The sequence below is a fragment of the Castor canadensis genome, chromosome 5 (assembly GCF_047511655.1).
Source record: "Castor canadensis chromosome 5, mCasCan1.hap1v2, whole genome shotgun sequence".
Lineage (NCBI taxonomy): Eukaryota > Metazoa > Chordata > Mammalia > Rodentia > Castoridae > Castor > Castor canadensis.
In genome coordinates, this window is record NC_133390.1 from 71015167 (window position 1) to 71034115 (window position 18949).

The 18949-nt window shown below is 37.4% G+C and overlaps 1 protein-coding gene across 3 annotated transcripts in view; it reads left to right on the forward strand.

Moving 5' to 3' along the window:
* The window catches only part of Sec22a (SEC22 homolog A, vesicle trafficking protein), an 85511-nt gene that overhangs the window by 27336 nt on the left and 39226 nt on the right, over positions 1-18949 (forward strand). For all 3 annotated transcript variants that reach the window (XM_074073293.1, XM_074073294.1, XM_074073292.1), the window contains one exon: positions 192-386. In XM_074073293.1, the coding sequence (XP_073929394.1) occupies positions 192-386 (195 nt within the window). The remainder of the gene's footprint in view (positions 1-191; positions 387-18949) is intronic.

Below are 18949 nucleotides of genomic sequence, written 5' to 3' on the forward strand. Positions count from 1 at the left end.
TTTAGGGTATAATATTGATGACTATGATATGTTAACCGTTAAACATAAATGATATTGGAAATTCCATGACAAATTAGAGTTTTTGAGTAACAAATTAAACTATCTATAAAATTTACTGTCCATAAACATCACACACCCAAATGATTTAATTAACAAATGACTGCAACGAAAATTTTTTTTATTTTACATAGATAACTTCATTCAGAGGACCAAGCAGCGATATAATAATCCCAGGTCTCTTTCAACAAAGATAAATTTGTCTGACATGCAGATGGAGATCAAGCTAAGGCCCCCTTATCAAATTCCCATGTGTGAACTGGGGTCAGGCAATGGAGTCACATCTGCGTTTTCTGTTGACTATAAAGGTGCTGGTAAGATTTCTTCTGGTGAGTTCTGGGTCTCAATTATTTCATGATTTTTTTTTTTTTTTAAGAACTGAATTACTCTGAAAATGAAATACTTCATTTTAATATTTTAACTCAAGTACTTGAGAAAATATAGAAGTTCAAAGCAACCCTTTGTCCTAGTTGTTAAGTAAGCTACCAGATAAGTGATTAATCAGGGAAATGCTTTCAAATGGCAATCTTAAAGGATCTCTTTGCTAGGAAAACACTTACAGTTTCTTTGTAAGCATTTATCTAGAAATGAAAAATAGTTTCTTTGTAATGTATACTTATAGGCATGTAAAGTGCTTTGCATTATGTCAGACTGGTAACATTCAATCCAGGATTTTGACTGTGACAGGTAATATAAAGACCTTAGTGATTATCTACTCAAACCTCCTCTTACAAAGAAAGAACACCATCCTCTACAGTTGTGACAGGAAGAAAACTTCACTGTTCTGTAAAGTAGTATATGCCATTGTTGACTCTTTGTTAAAATTCTTCCTTTGTTACTAAGCTAAAGTCTGCTTCCTTATGCTTACCAGTTTGTCTAAATTCTGTGATATCCCTTCCATCAGCTGAACCAGAATAGTGGTTAAGTCAGCCCCTGTGTGTCCTTTTTACCCTTTTAGTCTTATCTACTTTATGTAAAACATCTTCAATTCCTTTAGACTTTGATGGCATTTTGACATCTTCCCATCCTAGATGTTTCCAGAGTACATGCTTTAGGTTATTAGTACTCTTTAACTGTGGACTGAACATGACAGATAACATTTGTTTTGATCAATACAAATGTAGGAAAAGGGGAAAACTTATTTCACTAAGCCAGTCACTAAACAAGTAAACAAGGGCAAGAAATAAAAAGGCACATAAATTGCAAAGGAAAAAATAAAATAATTCTATTCACATATGATGTAATCTTTTCTGTAGAGAATCCTAAGGAATCTGCTATAAAGAAAACCTGTTAGAACTAATAAATGAATTCAGCAAGATTGCATGATGCAAGATCAGTGTATAAAAATCAGTTATATTTGATAACTGATTTGATCTAAAATAAAGTGATGTAAGATCAGTTAGAGATGAATCAACATGGGTTGTAACACAGGTGTACACGAAAGCAATGCTAGGAATATTTCTGTATAGCTATCCTTAGCAAGCAAAAATGCTTTGTCTTCCTTATTATGCTTATGTCTTTTCTTCAATAAAATTATAGATAAAGGCAGAACAGGTTCTGCCTGGAAGCGAGGGGGGAAAAGGGGAGAGAGTGGGGGAGGGTGGCAGGGGAAGAAATGACACAATGTATGCACATGTGAATAAATGAATAATAAAAATAAATAAATAAATAAAAATAAAAAGTGAAAAAAATAAAATGAAGTGATCTGAAAATGAAGAAAATCTGTAACACTGAAAACTATAAAACATCATTGAAAGAAAGATCTAAGAAGACCTAAGTTAAGGGAAAGTAGTTCCACATTCATGAATTAGAAGACAGAGTTGTTAAGGTAGCTGTTCTCCCCAAGTTGATATACAAATTCACACAATCCCAGCGGTTTTTGTTTTACAAATATCGAGAAGCTGATTCTCAAATTCATATGGAAAGGCAAGAGACAGAGAATAGGCAAAATAATCTTGAAAAAAAAGTTGGAAGACTCATACTTACATTTACTACCGGTCTACAGTAATCCAACTATGTAGTTCTGGTTTAAGAATAGACATGTAGATCAATGGAATAGAACTGAGTATAGAAGTAAGCCCTTTCATTATGGTCAGTTCATTTTTGACAATGATGCCAAGATGATGGTGAAAGAACAGTTTTTTTCAACAGATGGTGCTGGGACAACTGACTATCCATATGTAAAAGAATGAAGTTGAACACCTACCTAACAATATATATGTATATAAATTAACTCAAAATAAAACAGAGTCCTAAATTTAATAACTAAAACCATCAAACTTAAAAAAAAATAGGTTTAATTCTTTGCCATCTTGTATTAGATCTTTTAGATTTGACACCAAAAGCACAGTGAAAAAAGAAAAATATGGTGGACTTAATCAAAATTAAAAACTTTTATTCTTCCAAGGATACAATCAAGAAAGTGAAAAGAAGCTAGATGTGGTGGCTCAAACCTATAGTTCTAGCTACTCAGGAGGCACAGATTGGAGGGAACCTGGACAGCCCACACGGGTAGGAAGTTAGCAGTACTCCAGTCTTGATCAATAAAGCAGCTGGTTATGGTGGGATTCATCTGTCATCCCAGCTACTTGGAAAGCCTAAATAGGAGTATTGTGGGCAGGCTGTCCTAGGCCTGGCCTGAAAATAACCAAAACAAAAGTGGCTGAGCATGTGGCTCAAGTGGTAGAGTTCCAGCCTAGCATGTGTAAGACCTTGAGTTCAAACCCCAGTATAGCTCCCCCCACCTGAAAATAACCAAAGCAAAAGTGACTGGGCATGTGGCTCAAGCAGTAAAGCATCTGCCTCACAAGTACAAGGCCCTGAGTCCAAACCCAGTACCACCAATGACAACAACAACAACAAAAAACCCTTGTTTTTTGGTCATTTGGTAGGGCATCAATATTTAGGGTTTTTTGTTCTTTTGATGCATTGGCCGCTTTATCATTTTGAAATCATCTTCTTTATACCTACGAATTATACTAAAGCCTGAAATTTATAGTATAACCATTATAGTAAAAAAATTAGTAATAGTATGGCATACCTTTTTTGCCTTTTTTTCTTTTACTCTCTGTGTATATTTAAAGTGGTATTTTATAGATACCATGTAGTTAGATGTTTAAAAAGAAAATCCATCTGGATACAGTGGTTGAACCCTGTAAACCCAGCTACTGGGGAGGCAGAAATCAGGAGAATTGTGCTTCGAGGGCAGCGCAGGCAAAAATTAGCAAGACTCCTATCTCAACAAATAAATTGGACCTCAGGACTTCTAGCCTTGGGCAAAAACATGAGCCCCTACCTGAAAAATAACTACAGCAAAAAAGGGCTGGGGTGTGTCTCAAGTGGTAGAGCACCTTGCTAGGGAAGAGCAAGGTGCAAACTCTTAATACAAAAAAAAAAAAAAGTCAGTTTTACAGTCTTTGATATTTTTTAATTTAGGTGGTTAGATAATTTACATTTCATGTGACTATTGAAATCATTGGGTTTTAATCTACCATCATGGCTGTTTTCTTTTTGTCCCTCTTTTGGTAACTTTTCTCCCTTTTTCATGCTTTTTATTTATATTGATTATTTTTTAATTCATTTTCTGTTCTTTGTTGGCTTATTAACTTTACCTCTTTGTTTTATTTACTTGTTTATATATCTGATACTTCATCATAAGACAACTGTGTTCTACATGGCCAATAGACAAGCCAACAACTAGTTCTTAAAGAAGAACCACTTTCTTGCCAAAGAGCCATGTCATTACTTCACAAGCCTCTTTTATTACTCTTTTATCCAGGTTACTCATAAAACATCATTCCTATCTTCCAGATTTTTTTTTGGCAGTACTGGGGTTTGAATTTAGGGCCTTGCACTTGATAGGCAGGTGCTCTACCACTTGAGCCATACCTTCAGCCATTCCAGAGATATTTTGAGCACCGTTGTATCCATGAACCCTTAAAGGGCAATTAGCAAAGTTTCCTGTAGTGCAGTCTGAATTCTTCCAGAGAGGAGGGCCCTTTTTAGCCATTGTCATTCAGTAAATGTATAGAAATGTAGTAGTGTTGCCTTTGAAATCCAGAAGGACATACTAGACAGTATATCTTTTCCTAGTGGCGTGGGCTGTAAGGTGCAGCAACTTGACCCTTTTAACATTCTAGATCACCAGAAACTGACTAAAATAGTAGGCTTCTTTAATTTTGTAATGATTTTCCATTCTCTGGTATATATTTATCTTCTCAAGGCATCTAATCTAAGGCATTTACTACTGTCTATTTTTCAGGTACTCTTAGCATGAAATCATCAATAATGTGGACTAAAATTATGTTTTATGGGGTGTTAAGATGTTAGATTCTTGTAAGCCAGGGTCAGTAAATTTTTTCTGTAAAGGGCCAGATACTAAATATTTTAGGTTTTTGAGACAACTCTGGTTGTATAATGCATGAAAATAGCCATAGACAATATGTAAAGGAATGGATGCTCTAAATTTGGCTCATGGATCATAGTTTGCTGACTTCTGCTGCAGACTAATCTCTGGCACAGAGTTGGTATATAACCTAGTGACAATATGGTAAGTGTACAGATGTCTCTGTCAGGTAGAAGCAAAATGTTTCTGATTTCCTCCATTTATTAGGAAAAAATTACCAGATTTTTACCAACATGTCAAGGATTGAGTTATTTGTACTGTATGGAGACCACATCTGGAAAAGCATGTGCAATTGGAATCTACAATAGTCTGTCATCTGCCAAGGCACATACATTTTATAAACCTAAACTGGAGAGTTAAATGGGAATTACCATTTAATAGGGATCACCACCCATGCATTGTTAAAGCCTTAAATGGTGTACTGGTATTTCAGTATTTTGTTTTTAGTATTTTAATAGACCTAAAGAAGGGAAAGGGGAAAATGTGGGCAGGCATCTTTATTGTGGTTTCCTAGAGAAAGAATGGAGAACAAAGGTTTAGGATTAGCAAGTTTGAGTAATTTCAGTGGGCTGTGGGACAAAGAGGCTATCTCTAGTTTGTGATGCTTGGCCATGGGAAGATTAAGAAAAGAAACAAGTGGCCCTGAGTGTGAGGGCCTGGAGAGGAAGTGGTGGTTAGTGTAAGGTTTGGATTGGTTGGTTTGCATGTGAAAGACTTGCTGTGCCAAGTTGTTTGCCATCTCAGGAACTAGCTAGCCCCTGGCAAGGCAGGCCTTCCCAGGGCAGCAAAGCCCCAGGATGTTACTAAAGCATCAGAAATTCAGAATAAAAAAAGACATGGTCACTGTATACCCTAACAATATGGAACATTTCCATCTCCCCCAGAAAGTTCCTCTGTGTCCCTTCCCAGTCAATCTCTATCTGCCTGTAGATAACTAGTATTTGACTTATTCTCTCTCTCTCTCTCTCTCTCTCTCTCTCTCTCTCTCTCTCTCTCTCTTTTCCCTCTTTCTCTCCCTCCCTCCCTGCCTTCCTTCCTTTTGCCTTTTTTTTTTTTTTTTTAATGATATTGGGGGTTTGAACTCAGGGCTTCATGCTTGCTAGGCAGGCACTCTACCGTTTGAGCCTTGGCTCCAGCCCTTTTTTCTCTGGTTATTTTGGACAACCTGGACCTTGATCTTTCTATTTTATGCTTTCCACCCATAGCTGGGATGATAAGTGCCTGCCATTACACCCAGCTTTTTTTCTCATCAAGATGGGGTCCCTAAACATTTTTTGCCCCATCTGGCCTGGAACCTCTCCTCCCTCTGTCAACTTCCCGCAGAGCTTGGGATGACAAGCATGCATCACTATGTCCAGCTGTTGATTGAGATGGGGCTCTCACAAAGTGTTGCCTGCCTGGCCTCAAATTGTAATTTTTCCCAGCTCAGCCTCCCAAGTAGGTAGGATTACAGGTGTGAGCTACTGGTGCCCAACAGATTTTTTTCACTTTATTTTGTTTGTCCCAGAATTTCATTTAATGAAATTACATTGTATGACTCTTATATTGCTTAACATAATGAGATGTGTGTTCCATGTCACAGTAATTTGTTCCTTTTTATTGCTTATTAGTATTCCATTGTGTGAACCTACCACAAGTTGCCAATAAACATTCATCATTTGTTTTTTGGCTTCAGTCATTGGTACTAAAGCTACAATGAATATTCATATTTTTGTTGATATATTTTCATTTTGTTTGAGTGAATATTAGGAGTGGAATTGCTCGGTCAAAAGATTAGTTGCATGTTTGAATCTAACAGTATTCTGAAGCATTTATATCATTTTATATTCCCACAAACAGTGTTTGAACATTTTGATTACTCCATGTCTTCATGAATATTTACTGTTGTTAGTCTTTTTAATTTTATGTTCTGCTTTTATTTTTTTTAAAAAAAACTTCACAAAACCTTTAATATGCTTCTCTGTTTCCAACAACTCTATTTTTACATCTGTTTTGTCATTTTCTAGGCACTTTATTAGTTCCTTAAAAATGGTACTATTTTGGCCGGTACACAAAGCTAAGTAAATTTCTCAGTCCATCTATCTTTCATGAAAACACACATATACTTGTGTGGCCAGTGACCACACACAAGCATACACCTCACAACCCAGCAGGTATTTATTGCTTTTCTTTCTCCAAAGTATTATGTTAAATATTATGGGAGCATTTTATAAAAAACAGTAAACACATTAACTGCTTTCAAGATGGGAAAAGGAAATAAAATTCAATAAGAAACATGAAAGGTAAAGTAAGGCATGGTGGCACACACCTGTAATCCCACCTTTGAGGAAGCTGAGACAGGAGGGTCATGAGTTACATAGTAAGACCAGCCCAGGTCACATAGTAAGACTGTCTCCTTAAAAACAAACAAATTGACAAAAACCAAGTTAGCATATGATGTGCTACAAAAGGTAAGCAGGAAGTACCACTTTCAGGTCTTAGGGCTTTGAAGAGTATGTAGGCTTTTGACAGATGGTGGTGGTGGTAAGGAACATTTAGTGTTCTGATGAGAAGACACTGTTTTTGTACCATACAGTTAGTCTCATTTGGTGATACTTTAGAAGTAAATTATGCTCACTTAGATGGAACTACCTGAAATTTCCTTTATCTTTCATAGCTTATTGCTGCACATATTTTGTCTGTCTTTGATGTCTATGCTGCCTGAGTTTTGCTTTTGACTTGAGGCATAAGCACTATGGTATCATGATGAAGCTTCAGAGTTGTACCATCTTTGTGAATCCTTACAATGACTGTTATAGGACTCTGCTTCATCAATTGTTTTTCTTTTTCTCTTGACTCTTTCATTGTCATGAATTATTTCATTATGCTTACAAACTTATTCAAGTCTTCCTCACCTCACTCATATATTGTGGGAGAAAACTATTTTCTCAATCTTGTTATCTTCCCCCCCACGCCCGTTACTGGGGCTTAAACTCAGGGCCTGCACCTTGAGCTACTCCACCAGCCCTTTTTTGTGAAGGGTTTTATTGAGATAGTCTTTCAAACTATTTGCCCAGGCTGGCTTCAAACTGTGATCCTTCTGATCTCTGCCTCCTGAGTAGCTAGAATTACAGGTGTGGGCCACCACCACCCAGCTCAATCTTATCTTTGTTAATCTTTTGTCCTTTCTTTTTCTCTCCTGTAACTACAGTAATACTCACTTATGCTTCCACTTCTTACCATCACCATTTACTTTAATTTCTTGCACTCTGAATTTTGCCTTCAACTTCTTTTCTGAAACTGTTTTCTAGGGTCACAACTATCTCCTGATCAATAAATCTAGTATTCTTTAAATATTTTTCCTTTATATTATTTATTTTGAGATACTGGGGATCAAGCTCAGGGCATTGTGTATACCATGCAAGAGCTTTGCCACTGAGCTACATCCTGGTCCTTGTGTTTTTGAGACAGGGTCTCACTATGTAGGCTGGCCTCCCAACTTCTGAGTGCTGGGATTACATTTGTGTACCACCATGGCTGGCTTTTTTCTCTATGAATTCAGATTTTCTTTTTTTTTAAATTCATATGTGCATACAATGTTTGGGTCATTTCTCCCCTCTTCCTCCACCCCCTCCCTTACCCCCAAACCCCCTCCCTCTCCCCCCGACCCCTCGCTACCCAGGAGAAACTATTTTGCCCTTATCTCTAATTTTGTTGAAGAGAGAGTATAAGCAATAATAGGAAGGACCAAGGGTTTTTGCTAGTTGAGATAAAGATAGCTATATAGGGAGTTGACTCGCATTGATTTCCTGTGCATGTGTGTTACCTTCTAGGTTAATTCTTTTTCTTTTTCTTTTTCTTTTCATTTGCCAAATTATTTACTGAATACATTTTTTATAAATTTTTTATTTTTTTATTCATATGTGCATACAAGGCTTGGGTCATTTCTCACCCCTGCCCCCACCCCCTCACGTACCACCTACTCCGCCCCCTTTCTCTTCCCCCACCCCCTAGATACCCGGCAGAAACTATTTTGCCCTTATCTCTAATTTTGTTGAAGAGAGAGTATAAGCAATAATAGGAAGGAACAAGGGTTTTTGCTAGTTGAGATAAGAATAGCTATATAGTGAGTTGACTCACATTAATTTCCTGTGCATGTGTGTTACCTTCTAGGTTAATTCTTTTTTTTTTCTTTTTTTTCATTTTTTTTCTTTTATTATTCATATGTGCATACAAGGCTTGGGTCATTTCTCCCCCCTGCCCCCACCCCCTCCCTTACCACCCATAGGTTAATTCTTTTTGATCTAACCTTTTCTCTAGTTCCTGGTCCCCTTCTCCTATTGGCCTCAGTTTGCTTTAAAGTATCTGTTTTAGTTTCTCTGCATTGAGGGCAACAAATGCTATCAAGTTTTTTAGGTGTCTTACTTATACTCATACCTCCCTTGTGTGCTCTCGCTTTATCATGTGATCAAGTCCAATCCCCTTGTTTTATTTGCCCTTGATCTAATGTCTAATTTTTGGTCTTTTGGGCCAGGCTAACCTCACTCAGAATGATGTTCTCCAATTCCATCCATTTACCAGCAAATGATAAAATTTCGTTCTTCTTCATGTCTGCATAAAATTCCATTGTGTATAAATACCATATTTTCTTAATCCATTCGTCAGTGGTGGGGCATCTTGGCTGTTTCTATAACTTGGCTATTGTGAATAGTGCTGCAATAAACATGGGTGTGCAGGTGCCTGTGGAGTAACCTGTGTCACAGTCTTTTGCATAGATCCCCAAAAGTGGTACTGCTGGATCATGTGATAGATCAATGTTTAGCTTTTTAAGTAGCCTCCAAATTTTTTTCCAGAGTGGTTGTACCAGTTTACATTCCCACCAGCAGTGTAAGAGGGTTGCTTTTCCCCCGCATCCTCACCAACACCTATTGTTAGTGGTGTTGCTAAGGATGGCTATTCTAATGGGTGGGGTGGAATCTTAGTGTGGTTTTAATTTGCATTTCCTTTATTGCTAGAGATGGTGAACATATTTTCATGTGGTCTTTTTGGCCATTTGAATTTCTTCTTTTGAGAAAGTTCTGTTTAGTTCACTTGCCCATTTCTTTATTGGTTCATTAATTTTGGGAGAATTTAGTTTTTTAAGTTCCCTATATATTCTGGTTATCAGTCCTTTGATGTGTAGCTGGCAAATATTTTCTCCCACTCTGTGGGTGTTCTTTTCAGTTTAGAGACCATTTCTTTTGTTGAGCAGAAGTTTTTTAGTTTTATGAAGTCCCATTTATCTATGCTATCTCTTAGTTGCTGTGCTGCTCGTGTTCCATTGATAAATTTCTTACCTGTACCTATTAATTCCAGAATATTTCCAACTCTTTCCTGTACCAATGTTAGATTTGTGGTCTGATATTAAGATCCTTGATCAATTTTGAGTTAATATTGGTATAGGGTGATATACATGGATCTAGTTTCAGTTTTCTGCAGACTGCTAACCAGTTTTCCCAGCAGGTTTTGTTGAAGAGGCTGCTATTTCTCCATCGTATATTTTTAGCACCTTTGTCAAAGACAAGTTGGTTATAGTTGTGTGGCTTCATATCAGGGTCCTCTATTCTGTTCCACTGGTCTTCGTGTCTGTTTTTGTGCCAGTACAATGCTGTTTTTATTGTTATTGCTTTAATATAGTTTGAAGTCGGGTATCGTGATACTTCCAACATTGTTCTTTTGACTGAGTATTGCCTTGGCTATTCGTGGCCTCTTGTGTTTCCATATAAATTTAATGGTAGATTTTTCAATCTCTTCAATGAATGTCATTGGAATTTTGATGGGAATTGCATTAAACATGTAGATTACTTTTGGGAGTATAGACATTTTTACTATGTTGATTCTACCAATCCATGAGCATGGGAGATCTCTCCACTTGCTACAGTCTTCCTCAATCTCTTTCTTCAGAAGTTTATAGTTTTCCTTGTAGAGGTCATTCACATCCTTTGTTAAGTTTACACCTAGGTATTTGATTTTTTTTGAGGCTATTGTAAGTGGAATTGTTTTCATATATTCTTTCTCAGTTTGTTCATTATTAGTGTGTAGAAATGGTAATGATTTTTCTATGTTGATTTTATATCCTGCTGCCTTACTATAGCTATTTATGGTGTCTAGGAGCTTTTGAGTAGAGTTTTTTGGGTCTTTAAGGTATAGGATCATATCATCTGCAAATAGGGATATTTTGACAGTTTCTTTACCTATTTGTATTCCTTTTATTCCTTCTTCTTGCCTAATTGCTCTGGCTAGGAATTCCAGTACTATGTTGAATAGGAGTGGAGATAGAGGGCATCCTTGTCTAGTTCCTGATTTTAGAGGGAATGGTTTCAGTTTTTCTCTGTTAAGTATAACGGTAGCTGTAGGTTTATCATATATAGCATTTATAATGTTGAGGTACTTTCCTTGTATTCCTCATTTTCTTAGAGCTTTTATCATGAAATGGTGTTGGATCTTATCAAAGGCTTTTTCTGCATCTATTGAGATGATCAGGTGTTTTTTGTCTTTGCTTCTGTTAATGTGGTTTATTGCGTTTATTGATTTCCATATCTTGAACCACCCCTGCATTCCTGGGATGAAGCCTACTTGGTCGTGCTGAATGATCTTTTTGATGTGTTGTTGAATTCGGTTTGCCATTATTTTATTGAGGATTTTTGCATCAATGTTCATTAAAGAGAGTAGCCTGTAGTTCTCCTTTCTGGAGGTGTCTTTGCCTGGTTTTGGGATAAGTGTAATACTGGCTTCATAAAATGTGTTAGGCAGTTTTCCTTCCCTTTCTATTTCATGGAACAGCTTAAGGAGGGTTGGTATCAGTTCTTCTTTAAAGGTCTGATAGAATTCAGCAGAGAATCCATCAGGTCCTGGACTTTTCTTTTTGGGGAGACTCTTGATTTCTGCTTCAATTTCATTTTGTGTTATAGGTCTATTCAGGTGATTAATATCTTCTTGGTTCAGTTTTGAATGATCATATGTATCTAGAAATCTGTCCATTTCTTTAAGATTTTCTAAGTTATTTGAATATAGATTCTCGAAGTAGACTCTGATGATTTCCTGGACTTCCTTGGTGTTTGTTGTTATCTCCCCTTTTGCATTCCTGATTCTACTAATTTGGGTTTTTTCTCTCCTCATTTTAGTCAGGTTTGCCAAGGGTGTGTTGATCTTGTTTATTTTTTCAAAGAACCAACTTTTTGTTTCATTAATTCTTTGTATGGTTTTTTTGATTTCTATTTCATTGATTTCAGCTCTTATTTTTATTATTTCTCTCCTTCTATTTGTTTTGGGATTTGCTTGTTCTTGTTTTTCTAGGAGTTTGAGATGTATCATTAGGTCATTGATTTGAGATTTTTCAGTCTTTTTAATATATGCACTCATGGCTACAAACGTTCCTCTCAGGACTGCCTTTGCTGTGTCCCATAGGTTCCGGTAGGTTGTGTTTTCTTTTTCATTGACTTCCAGGAACTTTTTAATTTCCTCTTTTATTTCATCAATGATCCATTGTTCATTAAGCAATGAGTTATTCAGTTTCCAGCTGTTTGCATGTTTGTTGTCTTTACTTTTGTTGTTGAGTTCTAGTTTCATTGCATTGTGATCAGATAGTATGCATGGTATAATTTCTTTTTTCTTATATTTGCTGAGGCTTGCTTTGTGCCCTAGGATATAATCTATTTTGGAGAAGATTCCATGGGATACTGAGAAGAATGTATATTGTGTAGAAGTTGGATGAAATGTTCTGTAGGCATCAAGTAGGTCCATTTGATCTGTTGTATATTTTAGATCTAGGATTTCTTTATTTGATTTTTTGTTGAGATGCCTATGTATTGATGATAATGGGGTGTTAAAGTCTCCCATGACCACTGTGTTGGAGTTAATATATGCTTTTAGGTCCTTCCGGGTATGTTTGATGAAATTGGGTGCGTTGTCATTGGGTGCATATAGGTTGATAATTGTTATTTCCTTTTGGTCTATTTCCCCTTTTATTAGTATGGAATGTCCTTCTTTATCTTGTTTGATCAATGTAGGTTTGATGTCTACTTTATCAGAGATAAGTATTGTTACTCCTGCCTGTTTTCAGGGGCCATGGGCTTAGTAAATCTTCTTCCAGCCTTTCATCGTAAGCCTATGCTTATTTCTGTTGGTGAGATGGGTCTCCTGTAAGCAACAAATTGTTGGATCTTCCTTTTTAATCCATTTCGTCAAGTGGTGCCTTTTGATGGGTGAATTAAGTCCGTTAACATTAAGCGTTAGTACTGATAGGTATGTGGTGATTCCTGTCATTTAGTTGTCTTAGTTGTTTGAAGGTTTGATTGTGTGTACCTAAATTGAGGTTACTGTCTACTTTCTTGCTTTTTCTTCTCCTGTATTGGGTGCTGCCTGTCCTTTCGTGGTTATGTTGGGTTTCACTTTCTGTGTGCAGAATCCCTTGAAGAATCTTTTGTAGTGGTGGCTTTGTGGTCACATACTGTTTTAGTTTGTGCTGATCATGGATGACTTTTATTGTTCCATCTATTTTGAATGATAGTTTTGCTGGGTAGAGTATCCTGGGGTTGAAGTTATTTTCATTTAGTGCCGGGAAGATCTCACCCCAAGTTCTTCTTTTAATGTTTCTGTTGAGAAGTCTGCTGTGATTTTGATGGGTTTACCTTTGTATGTTATTTGTTTTTTCTCTCTTACAGCCTTCAGTATTCTTTCTTGGGACTCTGTATTTGTTGTTTTAATGATAACATACTGTGGGGTAGATCTTTTTGTTCTGGTCTGTTTGGTGTTCTGGAGGCCTCTTGCATCTGTATGGGAATAGATTTCTCTAGATTTGGGAAGTTTTGTTATTGTTTTGTTGAATATATTATGCATTCCCTTTGCTTGCACCTCTTCTCCTTCTTTAGTGCCCATAATTCTCAGGTTTGGTCTTTTGATGGAGTCAGTGAGTTCTTGCATTTTCTTTTCACAGGTCTTGAGTTGTTTAACTACTAGTTCTTTGGTTTTTCCTTTAATTACCATTTCATCTTCAAGTTTTGAGATTCTGTCTTCTGTTTGTTCTGTTCCTTTTATTGGCCTTCCATTTTGTTTTGCTATTCTGTTTCATTCTTTTTTCTGAGGTTTTCCATATCCTGAGTTTTTTCCTCTTTAATGTTATGTATTTTTGTCCAGAGTACATTCATTTCTTTATTAATCGTGTTCTTTGTTTCACTTTGGTGTTTATACAGTGCTTCTATGGTTTCTGTTATTTCTTCTTGTGCTTTTTCAAATTCTCTATTTTTGTTGTCTTGGAATTTCTTGAGTGTCTCCTGTACATTTTGGTTGACCATATCCAGTATCATCTCTATAAAATTCTCATTGATTACCTGTAGTATTTCTTCTTTTAGATTATTCTTGTGGCTTCATTGGGTTCTTTGGCATAGTTTATCTTCACTTTTTTGGAGTCTGGATGTGAGTATCTGTTTTCTTCATTTCCCTCTGGTTCCTGTACTAATATTTTGCTGTGGGGAAACTGGTTTCCCTGTTTTTTTCTGTCTTCCCATCATTGCCCTTGGTGGTGTTATTGTCCCTCTTCTGTGTGCAATTAAGTATTTTCTAGCTCGTAATAATAACAACGGTGATACTTAGAATGGAAGGGTGAGAGGAGATGGAAAGCAAGAAGTTAAAGAAAAAGGGAAAACAAACAAACAAATAAGTAGAAAAAAACAAAGCAAAGAAACAAAAAAAGTTTTGAAGATATAAACAGGAGGAGATTGTGTACTAATCAACAGTAAGCTGAGCAGGCATTAGAGACAGAGAGGATTGAAAAATAAATAAATAAATAAATAAATAAATAAATGAAAAAAAATCTCCACGTTCAAATGCAATAAAGTTTCAGCCTTAATAATTTTTGTGTTCATCTGTCTGCCTCCAATTCTGGAGATGGTGTCTCAGAAGTAGTTCTGTTGTTGTCTCATCAAAGGTGAAAAAAACCAAACCAAACAAAACAGAAAAAACACCACAGTGTCCCAAGTTCAAATGCAATACAGTTTCAGTAAGTTTTTCAGTATGCAGGTGTAGTTCAGTTGTTGTCTCATCAAAGGAAGAAAGAAAAAAATGCGTCTGGAGACAGTTCTGTGATTTTCTATCTGAGGCTCTGGCTCACCTGCCCACTGCTGTCAGCCTGCTGTTGCTGGAGGCGTTATTTATGCAGATCTCAGGAGTGAGCTTAACACTCACCTAGCCCCTCAGGCTTTGTTTACCTGGAGTTCTCCTGGGCAGGACTGCCACTGCTGGAAGCACACTGCGGGAGGTGACCCTGCACCAGCTTTCTCAGGCTGGCTTGTTTATTTACAGCTTATGTGGGAAGTGGGTCTTCCCTCTCCTCCTGTGGAGTTTTCTCCCACCGCCACTTTCCCACTCCTGGTTGCTGAGCGTGTGCCGCCACTCCTGTTTTCTCCAGCTGGCTTGTAAGGGATTTCCCCTTCTCCCGCTTTGGTGCTTAGGGTGCCCTGCCCTCTTTCCACCTATCTTTTTTGTTGTTACTGCTTATTACTCAGTTTTTTTCTTTTTTCCTTGGGTGGGGGTTGGTCTGTCCAGGGGGCTATGCTGATCTGGCCCAGGGTTGTCTGTAGGAGTACCGCGTGCCGCTTAGCTCACCTTGTGGTCTGTGTCTTCCCAAGCCGTCTGGGTGCTGCCGTCTGGCGGCATGGGAGCCCTCCTGGTTTCTCCGTTTAACTTGTAGTGGAGATGCTATGCATAGGCTGGAGGTGTGGAGGAGTAAAAATTTTGCCTCTTCTCGGTGGTTTTTCCTGTAAGGTGTATCTCCAGCGTCTCTCCAAGATTTTACTTTAAGGAGGCACGCTTTCTGCTTCCTTCCTCTAGCCACCATCTTGGAATCCCCCTCAGATTTTCTTTGTTGTGTTTCTTTGTTACTATTAGGCACATCTTTGTTCTTAATTGTCTCCCCTTCCTAGGCTTCTGTGGTTCTTTACACTTCTGGTTCTCCTACATCTGTCTTTTCTGACTCCTCACCTTCCCTTAATGGCACTGCCTTGCTTTTTCTGTTTGGTAATTTCATCCTATCATCCACCCATCCCTGCAGACTTCAACTGTTTCTCCAGTTCCCTCCTTCTTCCATTCTTTAGATGCATCTTAAACATTCTTCACTATCACCTCGAATTGGATGTTTTCAGAATGTTTCCCTTTTTGGTCAAACCTAAGTTTCTCCTGTGAGTCAGATGCTAACACCCTCATCTTTGCAATCAATCAGACGCAAAACAATATTCTTTGATTTTATTCTCTATTTGTTGCCCACACTTAATTAATGGTCAAGTCTAATAGTTTTAACCACCCAAATATGTCTCATTTCTTTCTTCTTCATTTCTATTGTCACTATGCTAATTTAGGCCCTTGTTTCTGTTAGTTTTTTGCAGCGACTCCCCGACGAACTTTCAAAGAGCACAGACTTTGCAATCAGACAGACCCAAGGCCAATTTGAGAAGATAGCCTTTACTATTTATCTGACTTACAGGAAATTATTTATCTCATTTTCAAGATGAGACATTTCAGGCACAGAAAAATTAGTTATTGTTACCTCATGAAGTACTTCATTTTGCAGGATGGTGTAATGTGTGCTTAGTGAGAAAGACATTTAGAAAATATTGTTACTCTTTTTCTACTTTTAATCTCTTTACAACCCATTAATAGATTAATATGCCTTAAGCATTGCCTTAACCATATCAGTCTCTTGCTCTTCACTTTCCCCATTATTTAATTTCTCAGAATTCTTAGCCTCGTATTTCAGAGGCTATTAAATTGCTCCAACCTCCCCTTTGGACTTTATTTCCTTCCCTTCTTCACAAACATCCCTTTGATCCAAATAAAATCATTAGCAATGCTGTATAGTCGAATGGCAAAAGACATGATTTATGGGGCGAGACTGTAGCTCAGTGGTAGAGACAAAAAAAAAGTCTAGAGTCATGTTACTTGGATTTAAATCTCAGTTCACTTACTTTGTGCCCATGGGCAAATTAATTCCTCTAAACCTTAACTTCCTCTTCTTAAAAAAAAAACAAACAACAGGGTAATTATAGTGCTTACTAAATTGTATTGTTGGAAGTATGAAATAAGATTGTGCATATGAAGCCCTTGGTGCCTGGCACACAGGAGAGCAGCCACCATTAGTGGGAGGAGGAGGAGTAGTTGATGCTGTGATTTGTTTCTTCCATTTCCCTCTACACACTCATGGTCTTTTCTGCATGGAATGCAGTTCTTACCCTTTATACCTGACTACAGTATATCCAACTTTAAAGATTTTTCCTGGTTCTCATCACCTTCCTGCTACTTAAATATCTTTTCTCCTCAGCATTCCTTACCTCTTTTAGGTTAGAATACATTATTCTCTTATGCTTATCTGTCTGTCCATCTCCTTTTAAAAAAGACTACAGGTACCTTGAAGGTAGATTGTAAAATTTATTTTTGTATCTTTTAAAGCATAGATGCCAAAAAGTATTGACTGGTCAAATACATTAAGTCACTAGCCAATAGCCCTTTGGTTCCTGGGGGTTTAGTCGTCTCCAGGAACTCTGCTATTATTGGGATAAAGGAAACTAGTTAAAGAAAAGATATTGTAGTAAAACTTAACAGCAAAATAAAACAAAAACTACCTAGGTGATACTGCTTTGGATTCAGAAAAAAAGTTTTCCTCCTATACTGCCTTTCATTTGTTATTATTCCAAGTGCACTCTATACCTAATAGTGCCTAGCTAGCATGGTGCCATATGGAAGTGTACAGTAAGCATGTTAGATAACAGTGGCTCTAAAATATGTTTTACTGAAGTAAAAACTAGCATATATAACATAATACATTAAGATGTAATTAAATATTTAGTTCTTTTTTTTTTTTCTTTTATTATTCATATGTGCATACAAGGCTTGGTTCATTTCTCCCCCCCTGCCCCCACCCCCTCCCTTACCACCCACTCCACCCCCTCCCGCTCCCCCCCCCTCAATACCCAGCAGAAACTATTTTCCCCTTATCTCTAATTTTGTTGTAGAGACAGTATAAGCATTAATAGGAAGGAACAAGGGGTTTTGCTGGTTGAGATAAGGATAGCTATACAGGGCATTGACTCACATTGATTTCCTGTGCGTGGGTGTTACCTTCTAGGTTAATTCTTTTTGATCTAACCTTTTCTCTAGTACCTGTTCCCCTTTTCCTATTGGCCTCAGTTGCTTTTAAGGTATCTGCTTTAGTTTCTCTGCATTAAGGGCAACAAATGCTAGCTAGTTTTTTAGGTGTCTTACCTATCCTCACCCCTCCCTTGTGTGCTCTCGCTTTTATCATGTGCTCATAGTCCAATCCACTTGTTGTGTTTGCCCTTGATCTAATGTCCACATATGAGGGAGAACATACGATTTTTGGTCTTTTGGGCCAGGCTAACCTCACTCAGAATGATGTTCTCCAGTTCCATCCATTTACCAGCGAATGATAACATTTCGTTCTTCTTCATGGCTGCATAGAATTCCATTGTGTATAGATACCACATTTTCTTAATCCATTCGTCTGTGCTGGGGCATCTTGGCTGTTTCCATAACTTGGCTATTGTGAATAGTGCCGCAATAAACATGGATGTGCAGGTGCCTCTGGAGTAACAGTCTTTTGGGTATATCCCCAAGAGTGGTATTACTGGATCAAATGGTAGATCGATGTCCAGCTTTTTAAGTAGCCTCCAAATTTTTTTCCAGAGTGGTTGTACTAGTTTACATTCCCACCAACAGTGTAAGAGGGTTCCTTTTTCCCCGCATCCTCGCCAACACCTGTTGTTGGCGGTGTTGCTGATGATGGCTATTCTAACAGGGGTGAGGTGGAATCTTAGTGTAGTTTTAATTTGCATTTCCTTTATTGCTAGAGATGGTGAGCATTTTTTCATGTGTTTTCTGGCCATTTGAATTTCTTGTTTTGAGAAAGTTCTGTTTAGTTCACTTGCCCATTTCTTTATTGGTTCATTAGTTTTGGGAGAATTTAGTTTTTTAAGTTCCCTGTATATTCTGGTTATCAGTCCTTTGTCTGATGTATAATTGGCAAATATTTTCTCCCACTCTGTGGGTGTTCTCTTCAGTTTAGAGACCATTTCTTTTGATGAACAGAAGCTTTTTAGTTTTATGAGGTCCCATTTATCTATGCTATCTCTTAGTTGCTGTGCTGCTGGGGTTTCATTGAGAAAGTTCTTACCTATACCTACTAACTCCAGAGTATTTCCTACTCTTTCTTGTATCAACTTAAGAGTTTGGGGTCTGATATTAAGATCCTTGATCCATTTTGAGTTAATCTTGGTATAGGGTGATATACATGGATCTAGTTTCAGTTTTTTGCAGACTGCTAACCAGTTTTCCCAGCAGTTTTTGTTGAAGAGGCTGCTATTTCTCCATTGTATATTTTTAGCTCCTTTGTCAAAGATAAGTTGCTCATAGTTGTGTGGCTTCATATCTGGATCCTCTATTCTGTTCCACTGGTCTTCATGT